Consider the following 13,377-nt stretch of genomic DNA (forward strand, 5'->3'; position numbering starts at 1 on the left):
TTGCAGTAAGGAAAGCCACTAATTGGCCATACTATAGTCAACACGCTCCCATCTGGGATTACCCAGGCTCACCGTCCTGGACGAGAGATGTTTTGGCCAAGCCATTGAAAGAGGCAGGCTTAGGGTGTTGGGGGCAATTGTTCGAGGTCGGAAGGTTGATCCTGTTTGAAGATTTGGATGCAGCGGTGGAGGGGAAGTTATCTAGATTTAAGTATCTCCAGATGGCAAGCTGGGCGAACAGTGTGAAGGAGGGAATGGGGGACTCGAATAGGATAGAAGAGTTACTACACAAATCTGAACCTCGGAGGAAAGGCCTGAAAGGCCTGGCGAGATGGTATTGGACCTTGATGGAAGTCATAGATGGAGAGTTCAGTTTGCCAGAGGAGATATGGAGAGAAAAGCTTTCAGGACCACAGATTAAAGAACTATGGCAAGTATCTACAACCCTTTTATACTCCACAGTTAAACCTGCCCATTTAAGAAGGAACCATTTGTTTTTAATTCACAGAGCCTTCTGAACCCCCGAGAAGCTATCCAAAGGCGAACAAGGCAGCGCGATTATGTGTAAGAAGTGACAAGCATATGTTTTGGGAGTCCCCTCAGCTCTCTCGGTTCTGGAGAGAGGTAGGGGAAACAATCAATAGTATCCTATCGTTCTCATGTCAGGTAAGCCTTTCAGTGGTTATTTTTGGATGTCTCCCAGACTCAGAAGGTCTGAATAAGAATCATGCTAAATTACTCTTTTTCATGTTGCTGCTGGCCAGGAAGGAGATATGTAGGAAGTGGGTTAGCACCTTCCCCCCCTACGTGTATGGAGTGGCTTGAAGCCCTGAGGCATAATATGTTGTTGGACTTAGGCACTACAAAGAAAGAAAGTAAGAAAACTTAATTTTGGGCGCCATTAAAGAGGTGGCAGGAAAGGAATAATAGGTGAGGTCCTATGATTATACCACCAGCTGGTCTCAAAGGCTCGGGAGGAGACCCGTTAAGGGCAAAGAGCTTGAGACTTGGTTTTCTCCTGAGGGGTGCCTGATGCAGAAATTTTGCGTCAAGGCTGGTCGATTGCGTAGAAATGCCCCCAAGGAGAATACTTGATAAGCTGGAGGCTAGATGAGGACAAAAGAAAATAAATAAATAAAAATAAATAAAAAAAAGAAGCAAAATGTAAAATTGAAAATGTAGTCAAGGTATTTGACATTGGCTAAAAATAAGTTAGCGCCCTCAGACTGATTTGGAGAGTACTGCAAATGCATTGAACAGAAAATAGCATGGACGATGGGTCGCCTCAGTTGAATTTAGAAAATCCGCAACCTTTCCATTAAAATGAAAACCCTGATTTTTTAAATTTGTTTATGAATTAAATCAAATGCTGTATCAACTTTATATTTTTGATGAATGGCTGTGTTTATTTTTTGTGTATTGTTTTGAGGTTCTTGACTTAATAATTACTTAAGCCGTGTTCCATGGCTTCCAATAATGACGCCGTGGGAGTCCTGAACTCCAATAATTCAGTAGGGGTCCAAAGAAATCAAAAGGTTAAGGACCACTGACTAGCATATCCCACTGTTGCAGCCCATTTAAATGATGGAGATAAATGCAAGACGATATGCATACCAATATTAATCAAACTATTATGGATGCAAAGAAAACACAGAACCAATGGTGCAGGAACATTCTTTCAGCATACAGCAATGCCACAAAGTCACTGTATGCTTTTCTGACAAGGTGATGAAGCACTATGAGTCAGCGCCATTGAACATTCTCTCAAAATGCTTACTATAAGCATGCTTGCAAGATACTTTTCCCATTGATTACACTGCTGCCAAATACCCAATGCTCCCTGCTACATCACCAGCCAGTCCTGATTTTTAGCTCAATACCAGATGCATTCTGGAACTTGCAGTTTCCTACCTCTCTTTAGAACTATTGGCATGCATATGCCACCAATAAGTTTGCTGTTAGTTAAAAAAAAAAAAAAAAAGCCAGAACAGGCTGACGGTGTGGCACTTGATAAGGTGCCATTTAGCAGCCAATAGGTCAATTCATTTGTGAATGTTCAATTGATATGTTTTTCACATTTTTTCAAGCATTGTGCTACACTCCTGTTAAATGTAATTTGGTATCTTGACATACTTTAGTGAAAATGCATTTAAATTTTCATGCTATTTATAAACAGTTGTAGCTCGCAGAAGGGGCAGGGTGGCGCTCAGGGGGCTGGGGGAAATAAACAATAAACATTAAATTATTTTTAAAAAACTACTTAACTGCACAGTGCCGCGCTGCTCCGCTCCTCCGTCTCCTCTTCCTGCTGCAGGCAGGCACAGGCTCCCAGCCGGCCCTGCAGCCAATCCTGACACTGCTCAGAGCAGCGTTAGGATTGGCTAGGAGCACCCAGTCAGGGCGCTCCCAGGCAGACTAAGAGCCTGTGCATGCTCTCTCGAGCCTTGCAACACAGTGCCAGGCTGGAGTGTGCACACTGAGCATGTGTGTTTGGCTGGTCCGAGCCACCCGGCCAGACATACATGCTCACTGAGGGGTAGTGGTGTGCACTCACCTTCACTGCTCGTCACCGCCGTGACCCCACCCCTTTACAAGAAAACAATAATAATCACAGTTTATCATCGTTTTCTTGTAAAGGTTTTGCAGTTGCTGCTGCAGGAGGGGTGTGACGCTCCTCCGCCCTAACGGACAAGCCACACGTTTATAAACAAAATAAGCTGCCAATGAGCAAAATACAGGGAGTGCAGAATTATTAGGCAAGTTGTATTTTTGAGGATTCATTTTATTATTGAACAACAACCATGTTCTCAATGAACACAAAAAACTCATTAATATCAAAGCTGAATATTTTTGGAAGTAGTTTTTAGTTTGTTTTTAGTTTTAGCTATGTTAGGGGGATATCTGTGTGTGCAGGTGACTATTACTGTGCATAATTATTAGGCAACTTAACAAAAAAATATATATACCCATTTCAATTATTAATTATTACCAGTGAAACCAATATAACATCTCAACATTCACAAATATACATTTCTGACATTCAAAGACAAAACAAAAACAAATCAGTGACCAATATAGCCACCTTTCTTTGCAAGGACACTCAAAAGCCTGCCATCCATGGATTCTGTCAGTGTTTTGATCTGTTCACCATCAACATTGCGTGCAGCAGCAACCACAGCCTCCCAGACACTGTTCAGAGAGGTGTACTGTTTTCCCTCCTTGTAAATCTCACATTTGATGATGGACCACAGGTTCTCAATGGGGTTCAGATCAGGTGAACAAGGAGGCCATGTCATTAGATTTCCTTCTTTTATACCCTTTCTTGCCAGCCACGCTGTGGAGTACTTGGACGCGTGTGATGGAGCATTGTCCTGCATGAAAATCATGTTTTTCTTGAAGGATGCAGACTTCTTCCTGTACCACTGCTTGAAGAAGGTGTCTTCCAGGAACTGGCAGTAGGACTGGGAGTTGAGCTTGACTCCATCCTCAACCCGAAAAGGCTCCACAAGCTCATCTTTGATGATACCAGCCCAAACCAGTACTCCACCTCCACCTTGCTGGCGTCTGAGTCGGACTGGAGCTCTCTGCCCTTTACCAATCCAGCCACGGGCCCATCCATCTGGCCCATCAAGACTCACTCTCATTTCATCAGTCCATAAAACCTTAGAAAAATCAGTCTTGAGATATTTCTTGGCCCAGTCTTGACGTTTCAGCTTGTGTGTCTTGTTCAGTGGTGGTCGTCTTTCAGCCTTTCTTACCTTGGCCATGTCTCTGAGTACTGCACACCTTGTGCTTTTGGGCACTCCAGTGATGTTGCAGCTCTGAAATATGGCCAAACTGGTGGCAAGTGGCATCGTGGCAGCTGCACGCTTGACTTTTCTCAGTTCATGGGCAGTTATTTTGCGCCTTGGTTTTTCCACACGCTTCTTGCGACCCTGTTGACTATTTTGAATGAAACGCTTGATTGTTCGATGATCACGCTTCAGAAGCTTTGCAATTTTAAGAGTGCTGCATCCCTCTGCAAGATATCTCACTATTTTTGACTTTTCTGAGCCTGTCAAGTCCTTCTTTTGACCCATTTTGCCAAAGGAAAGGAAGTTGCCTAATAATTATGCACACCTGATATAGGGTGTTGATGTCATTAGACCACACCCCTTCTCATTACAGAGATGCACATCACCTAATATGCTTAATTGGTAGTAGGCTTTCGAGCCTATACAGCTTGGAGTAAGACAACATGCATAAAGAGGATGATGTGGTCAAAATACTCATTTGCCTAATAATTCTGCACTCCCTGTAACCCCAAATCATTTCATTTAGATAAATCAAACTCAGTGTGTGTGACTTTTAAAGAAAAAGTAGTCAAATAGTCTAATAGTTGCAAAGAGCAGCTTATCTCAATTTTACCAGCATTTAGAAGTTGCTCAATATATATCGTGATATAATTTAGATACTAATAAGTAGAGTAACACTACGCACTATTTAGTACTAATTTACTTATTGCCGTGGCGTGAAAAATTCTATTTCTGACGTCTTCCTTCAGAAGATTTAACAATTGTAGACACTTTATCATATACAAAGAATAGTATTTCTTTAAAACAGCACTTACTTTGGTTTCTCTCAGCAAAAACTGCAGATCTCTCCCGCTAAGTATTCCATGGTTTTTCACGTAACTGGGGATGTGGACAGTGCTGCTTCCATGGACTGTGCCATGTACCTCCATGTATGTGTGAATGATGTCTAAATAGCTCTTTTTATCCTGAAGAAACAGAAAAACAGTTGCATAGATAGATCCATTGAAAATGCAGAAGCACCCAAATGAAGTACAGTATACGTATAGTAACTATAGGATACAGTATAGATATAGTACACGTACAGACGTGAAGAGTGTAGTATGCTTTTTATCACCAGAAAACTCGGAAATTCACCAGTTAATAGTTTCTGAGGTTTTTTAATGTAAAGATATATATTTTACCATACCTAACCCTTCTATTTCTAATGTTTTTTTTTATGGAAAGTAATATGTTATTCCCACCCCGTGTGTCCAACCCCTTGCAAGCAACGCCCATGCCATGCACAGCCTTCAGATATGCACAGCTTGGAGAAAGCCTCAGGCACTGATCCAAAATCTTGTGTGTGGCTGACCCCGCCTTCCCCCCCACCCAACGACGTGTGGCCCTTGGCGTTGAGGCCCGGCACCCAGCCCTCCACCATCAGCGGCATGGGATTGGCCACAGAGCATGCTCTGCCTTAAGGGACACCAACCCCTCTTTTTTTTAATTGTTTTCCAATACCTGCTTGGGAGGGAGGGAAAGAACGATTATTATTATATTATAGCTAAGCAATTTTCAAAATTACTGAAAAAAACACTTTCCTAGGGAGAACATGAACCGAATCTTTGTTTAAAAATGGAATACAGGGGAGAGAGTTGCACAAGGTGAGGTTAAAAAAGGCACTACAAACAGAAAAAGGGATCTGGCAGCCTCAGAATACTTTGTGTGCAGGCCTTTACTGAAGGTTATTGCCCAGCAAAAGCAGCACTCTGCAGTTCCTCTTACAATTAGCACAGTTATCCTCGTGCTTAGAGATTCATAAATGAATACACATAGAGATCTGCCAAAATTGTAGACTTGCATTCATCATCTACCCCTAAACCTCCGATTGCCTGCCAGTGGAGAACGGACTGGTTTATGACTGATTTAAGCTGCATATACATTTCAACTCCCCCCCCCTCGTTTTGCTTCACATAGAGAATAGTTGTGGAGAAACCACTTCCCCCTACACTGCAATGAACCAAGTATGGAGTTGTCACTTTTCGCTGGCCTAAACTTCGGAAAGGGCGTGAAATGAAGTATGCACTGCCTTCTCAACAGCCACCCCCATGATGCACTGGCCTATGTATAACATAGCACTAAGCTGTATCTAGGAATCTGCACTCACACATACATGACGTTTTATACTACTAAGTTAGCAGTAGGACCCAGTGCCAGCCGTAGTTTACTAATCCTTACATCCACCTCATAAATTACTGTAAATGCAACTTCATTCTTCAAACGACATCGGTAAAACAATGCCATGATCAACGTACTAAATAAAACCAGGCATCCTGCAAGACTCAAAACGCTTCCAAAGCCATCGTACTGGCAAATCACAAAAAGAGTTTATGCCCATATCTGACCGTCTGGCTGAATCACAAGCATATTCATAGCATTTGTTTCGTTTGAGGTCTTTTTTTACTAATAAAAATGTTCCCATTGTAAAATCTTTCCACCCCCTGCATGATGTAAACTTTGGCGCACTTCCTGTAGCATTCAAGCCTGGATTATTCAAGTGCAAAACAGAAATGCAGACAATTGGGGGAAATGCAAATACATTTAAGTACGATGCCGTGGCTTTCCTTAGGTGTTCATTTTCATCGCATTTGCCGACCACTCCCCTTCCCTTTGAATGCTGGGAATGCCCGCTCATTGCGACAAAGTGTAAGAGAACATGTGCATAAAGCACGCAGATGTGTGCATGTATACTAAGACATGTAGGTCCTACATGTGAGAGTATGCGCACTTTATGAATGTGTTTCACGCTTCGCAAATCGTAAACTAGTGCGTACGTGCAATTTAAGACTTCTTCCGTTATAAAGTCTAACTTACAACTCATAATAAGAGTACAAATCAGCCCCTAATTATCCAGGACGAAATGGCTCGAAAAGCTATAAAAGATCGATGAAATCCACAAAGAAGGGGACAGAAACCAGGGTGAAACAGACACGCTACAAAGAGATAAGTATGGTTTCGATTTCTGCCCTGCGCAGGGGTGTGGTTTGGGGCTTTCATGGGGGGGTGGGGGGGGAGGGTCTTGCGTAGATGAGGAAGGAGGGGCTTCGGGCTATCAGAATTTTCCAAGGCTACCAAAGTATTTGTGTACTAGATGGTGATAATAATAATTATAATAATGGAACAAGAGAGAAGCAGGAGTATTACATTAAAGCTTGAACGTCATAGTCGGGTACAATGAAAAGACTGTTTATGAACTATGTAGCAGAAAGTGTGGTACCCAGTTAACCAGGTGAAGCCAAAACTATCTGCATGTGTTCAGGTTGAAATTTTGACTGCAATAGTATTATCTGTACTCCTGAGAAAGCAAACTCTGGCCCACCACAAATGGTAAGAGATGGCATTGAAATCTTTCCAGTCGCACAGGATTGTCTTGATCACTAAAGCAAGACGTAGGGCAAATAGCAAGGGTCCACCTGATTCATTAAGTAGTGTAGTGTTGGGCAATATGTAGAGGCACAGGCAGATTAAGTTTGGGTCTCGGGTGACATTCCAATGGAAGATAGTGTTAATGATGTTATTAATAATGTAATTCCAGTCATAGCGAAGCATAGGGCAGTAAAAGATCATCTGTTTGAGGTCACTGACCTTGAAGGAACAATTCCAACATTGGCTTGAGTCAAGTAGTCCCAGTTTGCCTAATTTTGCCAGGGTCCAGAAGGATCTACACAGTATGCAATATTTACTTTGCTGTAAAATAAGGGAGATCTTGAGCTACGTGACAGGTTTCCAGATGTGTGCCCAAGTTTCCTCGGTTAAGTGAGCATATCCTTCTTTAAGGCAAGGATGTAGCCATTTGTTTTGCTGTTGCTGTAAAGGGCTGTGAATATGTTCTTGGAGGATTTTGCATATTTTCAACACTTGGTGGTCTTGTGATTTGAATACGGCTACTATACTAAGGATGATTGGGTTTTTTCAGGTTTTGGAAGTATTGATTACGATTAGTTGCAACTTTAAGTTTGAGGACATTGTAAAATTCTTCATTGGGTAAACTGAACGTTGATTGTATGGAAGAGAACATAATGGGGTTTGTTTTGTCAATCACATCCTTCACATACAGGATATTTAGTGATGTCCAGGCATGCCAGTGGGGATGTTTACAATTAAGTTTTATCGGTGTATTGTGCCATAGTGATGCATAGGATGATTCTTTGATTTTAATCGTGCATTTGCTGTCTAAGTGCTTAATCACAAGTAGTATCTCTAAGTATATTAGTTGAGTGTACAGGTTTGAAATAATTCAGCAAGATAACAGCTAGGAGGGTGAAAGGGTACGTTCTCCATTTCTGTCTATATGGGTGATGGGAGTAAAGGGTTTGGATAGAACCACTAAATAGCTGGTTTGAAGAGGAATGCCATTTGATGTTTGGTAAAGTTGGGGAGGCCCACTCCCCCTTTTTTCCTTCTTTCTTCATTAGTAGCATCTTATCTGGAATTCAGCGGTTTTTATCGCACAAGATAAATTGTGTGATGGACTTATTGAAAAGTTTTTAAAACTTATCAGACACACGTAAAGAGGACATACTAATTATAATGATAAAGTTAAACTGTGGGGCTATTAATATTTTGGTAAATTTTAACCTTCCTCACCACGTCATATGTTTGGGTGACCACGTCTCTATGAGTTCCTGTATTTTTTTGAGGAGCATGTTTTTAATGTGTGTCAGGGAGTCTGGTAGTCAACAGCTAGATTCTAGGCCTAGGTATTTAAGGTGATGGTTTTGCCATTTGAGGTTATTGTTGCCTAGTATTGCAGAGGTACAGATTGGGTTGGGAGGGAATACCCTGTTTTGTCTTTGTTTAGACAGTAGCTCGAAGCCTTGGAGTAGGCATTGACTGGATCCAGAACTTCTAGGTTGGCAGAGTCTGCCTCTACCGAAATAGTAGGACATCTTCAAAATACGCCACACCTTAGGGGGGCATCCTTGTCTTGTGCATTGAGATAAGTTATATTTTCCAGATAGGAAACTATTAACTTTAACTGTGGCTGAAGGTTTGTGATAAAGAGAGAAAACCATCTGTTTGAACTGGAGGTCAAAGTTAAATTTGTGGATTACCGATCTAAGGGAGGGCCCAAGACATTTTTTCAAAGGCCTTTCCTGCATCCAGGACCATAGCCATGGCCAGAGTTTAGAGAGGGAGTGCTCTTTCCGTAACATGTGCTAACAACCTTATGTTATCCAAGGTCAGTCTGCCTTTTATATAAATCCAGTTTGGGTTGGATGCAGTAGTGAGGGAAGTATGTTTTCCAATCTTGTGGCAAGAATTTTGGCAGGTCATTTACAACAGACATTAAGTAGAGATATTGTTTGATAATTTTTTGCTTCCAGAGGGTCAAATCTGTCTTTGTGGATCAGTTATAATTGCTCCAGTAAAATTTGGACTGCAGAGGCATAAAAGTTAAAAATGGACATCAGATTAGTAGTGTTTGAAAGATTTTATAGAAGAGAGCTAAGAAGCAGTTTGGCCTGGGGCTTTATTGGTTTTAAGTTTTGTGACCTCCATATTTATCTCTGCTATTTGTTTAAGCTTGTCTGTTTCCATATTTGTGGGCAATTTAATGTCTCTGAGGTATTTTTCACAGTCTGCACTATTTGACTGTGAATGAATTTGGGTTATAGAAATCTTTATAGTACTGAGTGAAGCACCTTGCTATCTTTTTAGTCTCCGTAAGTATCTTCCCTGATTTACTTTTGCTAGCAGTAATTGAGGAACTCACGTTTTTAACTTTCAAAGAGCTGGGAAGAAATTTCCCTGCCTTGTTGAATTCACAAAGATTCCTTGCTTTGCTTATATTTAGCCATATATGAGCTCTCTCACTTATTAGTTTATAATACTACTATTTTAGAGATCTGAGTTTACAGATTGTGTCAGTCACTGGTTTGGAGACTAGAAGGCGTTCAAGCTGCTTAACTTTAGTTTCCAGTTCCTCCAGTTCTTTATTGGCATTTTTATTTTTATTGGTCATTATATTAAATAATTTTGCCCCTCATCATGGCTTTCTTTGCTTCCAATAGGATTTCTGGCAAAATGTCCAGGAAGTCATTTTCTTTGAAATAATTTAGAATGGTGGAATGTATTTCTTTTCTGGAAATGGGGTCATAGAGTAGGGTGCCATATTCTTTCAGCAGTGTGGAGGTTTTTAATGTGACGTCAACAGAGGTGAACATGTGGTCAGAAACAATTTCAGGTTCAATTCTGGGATTGGCACAAGAAGGAGTCAGAATTTGATTAGTCAGGATATAGTCAGTCCTAGAGTGGGAACCATTACTGATCTGAGAAAAAAGTGAATTCACTGTCTGTTGGGATGAAAAGTCTCCATATAACTAAGTTTGTGAGAAGTGGGATAGTCTATCAAGGACTAGGTCCATTGGTAGGTTGAAGTCTCCTCCCAAAAGAATGTCTGAACCGTTTGTGATTTCATTAAGCCTTTAGTTGAAGTCTAGCAAAAAAAAGGGAGATTCTGCTGTTGGCACATGTATATTAATGCTAAAAAATCTTCTGATTATCTTTGGAAATATGTGAGATGATTATTTTAATGCTTGCAGTCCCTGAAAAGACAGTCACAACCCAATTTGTCTTGCCAGAGGCGGGAGAGCATGACAACTTTGAGTACCTATTGTTTAGGATGTTTCTAGTCAATTGAAGTATGATAAAATATTCTATAATTTCCGTCTTTTGTCTGGGTGATTAAGCCCCTATATGCCTTAAGTGACAGTATCTTCAGAATTTCGCTAGACTGGCATGTGATATGGGGTGTTTGGTGAAAGTTGGGTTAAATGAAGGAGTGATTTAGCCCCTTTGTGTTGGGTGACAATATCCTCAGTGTGGGACTAGGCATGGCATGATATGAGAAGTTCAGTGAATTTTGGGTTTGCTGGAAAAACAACAGGTAGTAGCCCTATATCTGGCCAATGAGAGATGACAGTGAGTGGAAATCCTCAAGGCCTCACACTCAGGAAGTCCCATGTGTAAAGGGGGTGGAAAGGAGAGAGGTATAAGAAGGTGAATATGAGATTGAAAGGAAAAAATATTTCCCATTCCAAGATGGAAGGTGAGGTCAGTGGCAACATGGGGTTGCCCTGTGAGAGGTGAAAGGGAGACAGAAAAAAAGAGTTGGTGGGAGGAGACAGGGATAAAGTCTGATCAAGAATAGAGCGGTTATTGGTGCCACCGCAGGTAGAGCCAACTTTTAGAATGGACTGTGTAGTCGGTTGGCCTTATATAACTGCAATAAAGGCAAATATTTAAATTGTTTGGAACATTTAACATTCATAATGAGCAACATATTAGAATATAACAAAACAATAAAAATGTACATTGGACATCTTAAACATTCATAAAAGTTTCATCAAAAACACTGCGTTGGAGTCAAACATTCTGGCTACATGTTATTTGTACAACTGGAGATACAAGATGTGACTAGTGAATTAGTCAAGTGATCTGGCTACACCATGTGTACATGTTATGTGTTCAACAGGCGATACAAAATGTGAGCAGTGGATTAGTCAAAAGCAGTCGTGTAGTGTAAAAGGTGACTGAACACCTCTAAATCTTAACAGTATGTAAAGGTACGCAGATGGTGCTATAAAAAGTTGAGTTTAAAAGCTGTGTCGTGAGACCAAGTGTATGGAAGAGCCATCGGTTAGGTTGAAGCGAGTTTTGGTGAAGGCTCAACGAGCAGACTTATGGGGTAAAGGACCCTATCATCATAATGCGGAAGTGGCTGTATGTGCAAAGTGTTGTTGATTGACACCTATCAGGCTGACTTGTTATGTATATTGTATGAAATAATATAGAAGGGTGCATATTTGGAGAATGAGTGTAGAAGAAAGATGTGAGAGATCTGTGAGTAAACCAGTATACTTCAGCAGTATTGAAGGTGTAGAAGCATGGCTGATGGCATTTATTGAATCTAAATGCACTGAGGGGCATGCCACAGGAAGGTGACTGAGAGCTGTTACGGAAGGAAAATAGTGTAATTGTTAGCAGTCTATGAATTGAGCTATGGTAGTTGAACAAATCATCACATACAGGTCGTTTGGTTTTGTAATCGGATACATAATATATGAGTGTGGAGAAAGTTAGCTTACTGTTCAAGTAAGGGATGTATGCACTAGCACAGTAGGAAATAACAGATCATATCAATATAGATAACAATACTCAAGATATGAGGAAATCAACACATCTACAATTTGAAGGAACTGAGTCTTATCTGTCTGGGTGACAAACAGTCGTGGATAGTCTTCAGGTTTTCACTGAGCTGTTAGTTTAAGTAATCATTTATTTTTGCTGGAGATTCTCTATGTATGATTGTAGTTTGGAGGGCTATTCCAAGATCAGAGTTTTTCCCATGTTAGTGATTCTGAATCTGTCAGGTCCATTGAAAGAAAAGGTGATGTTCATATCTGTGAAGGATTTTCACAATACTAAAAGTCCTTTCCTTTTAAATACTGATTCTTTGGCAAGTTCCTGGGAAATTCCGAATTTGTCATTCCAGAGAAGCAACTTGATTTTTCTCATATGTAGTGAGATTGCCTCGGAGTGCAGGAAATAACCCCTATATTAACTGGGAATGGATCTGTCCTTTCCCCTAATGGGCCACAACTTACTTGTGGAGTTACTGCCAGGGAGTCTCTTAATCATGTCCAATAGGTGTTGTGGGACCCCTTTATCAGCCGAAATCTACCAGAGGGTCCATCGACCTTTGCAGAATAATTATTAAGTGTTTCTACTTACACATTTTTTAATTTGTCATATTGGCCTATACAAGATCATGCTGAGAACTCCTACCCAACTGAAAATAAAGGTATCAGGGTATAATGATATGGCATTATGAAACAACAGCCATTGTGCACATATTTCCTGCAGAGTTGAAATATGAAAATTAAGGTTCACATGAATACATTTTTGAAATAAATGACAACAAATGTTGGTAATTTTTCTATACTTATTCTTATAAGATCTCTTTACAGCTCTGCTGTTAAAGGCCTGAACTTGATGACCAGGGTGAGGGACTTTAACAAGTGGTATAGCATGAGGCAGAAGGGCTTTTATGCTACTAGAAAATTCCATCATTTGGGACAGAATGTTCTACATTATTATAATGTTTTAAACAGAAAGGCCACCTTTGGAATATTGGAGCAGGATGTCAATTCCAGCCACTATGGGTCTTAAGCAACTGCATTTTTTTAATGGTGCTTTCACAATGCTCATATTAGCAGTATGAATTTGTTCATACTAATGTAATTGCAATAATGAAGATTCCTACATCTTTAATTGAGTTCCTTGTATTTTCTCAGGAACTTGCCATCAGATAATGTGTATTTGTTTTGCCTCTCTGTGACCTTGATTGCCATGGTCTAGACTGGAAGCTTCCTCCACCTCGGACCTAATTCCATTTATAAGTCATAACACTGAAGAATACCTACTTGCCAAGTATGATATATGCAATCAAACCCTCGACTGGATTTGTGATATGAACCTCAAATCCCAAGGAAAGGGACCAGCATAAATATGATGCAACTAGGTGTGAAAACAAGTGCCA

General features: G+C 40.6%; 1 protein-coding gene across 2 annotated transcripts in view; it reads right to left on the reverse strand.

Annotated features, from left to right (window-relative positions):
- The window catches only part of MGAT5 (alpha-1,6-mannosylglycoprotein 6-beta-N-acetylglucosaminyltransferase), a 599,358-nt gene that overhangs the window by 135,988 nt on the left and 449,993 nt on the right, over positions 1-13,377 (reverse strand). For both annotated transcript variants that reach the window (XM_069224676.1, XM_069224675.1), the window contains exon 12: positions 4,610-4,759. In XM_069224676.1, coding sequence (XP_069080777.1) covers positions 4,610-4,759 — 150 coding nt within the window. The remainder of the gene's footprint in view (positions 1-4,609; positions 4,760-13,377) is intronic.

The sequence above is a fragment of the Pleurodeles waltl genome, chromosome 3_1 (genome assembly GCF_031143425.1).
Source record: "Pleurodeles waltl isolate 20211129_DDA chromosome 3_1, aPleWal1.hap1.20221129, whole genome shotgun sequence".
NCBI lineage: Eukaryota > Metazoa > Chordata > Amphibia > Caudata > Salamandridae > Pleurodeles > Pleurodeles waltl.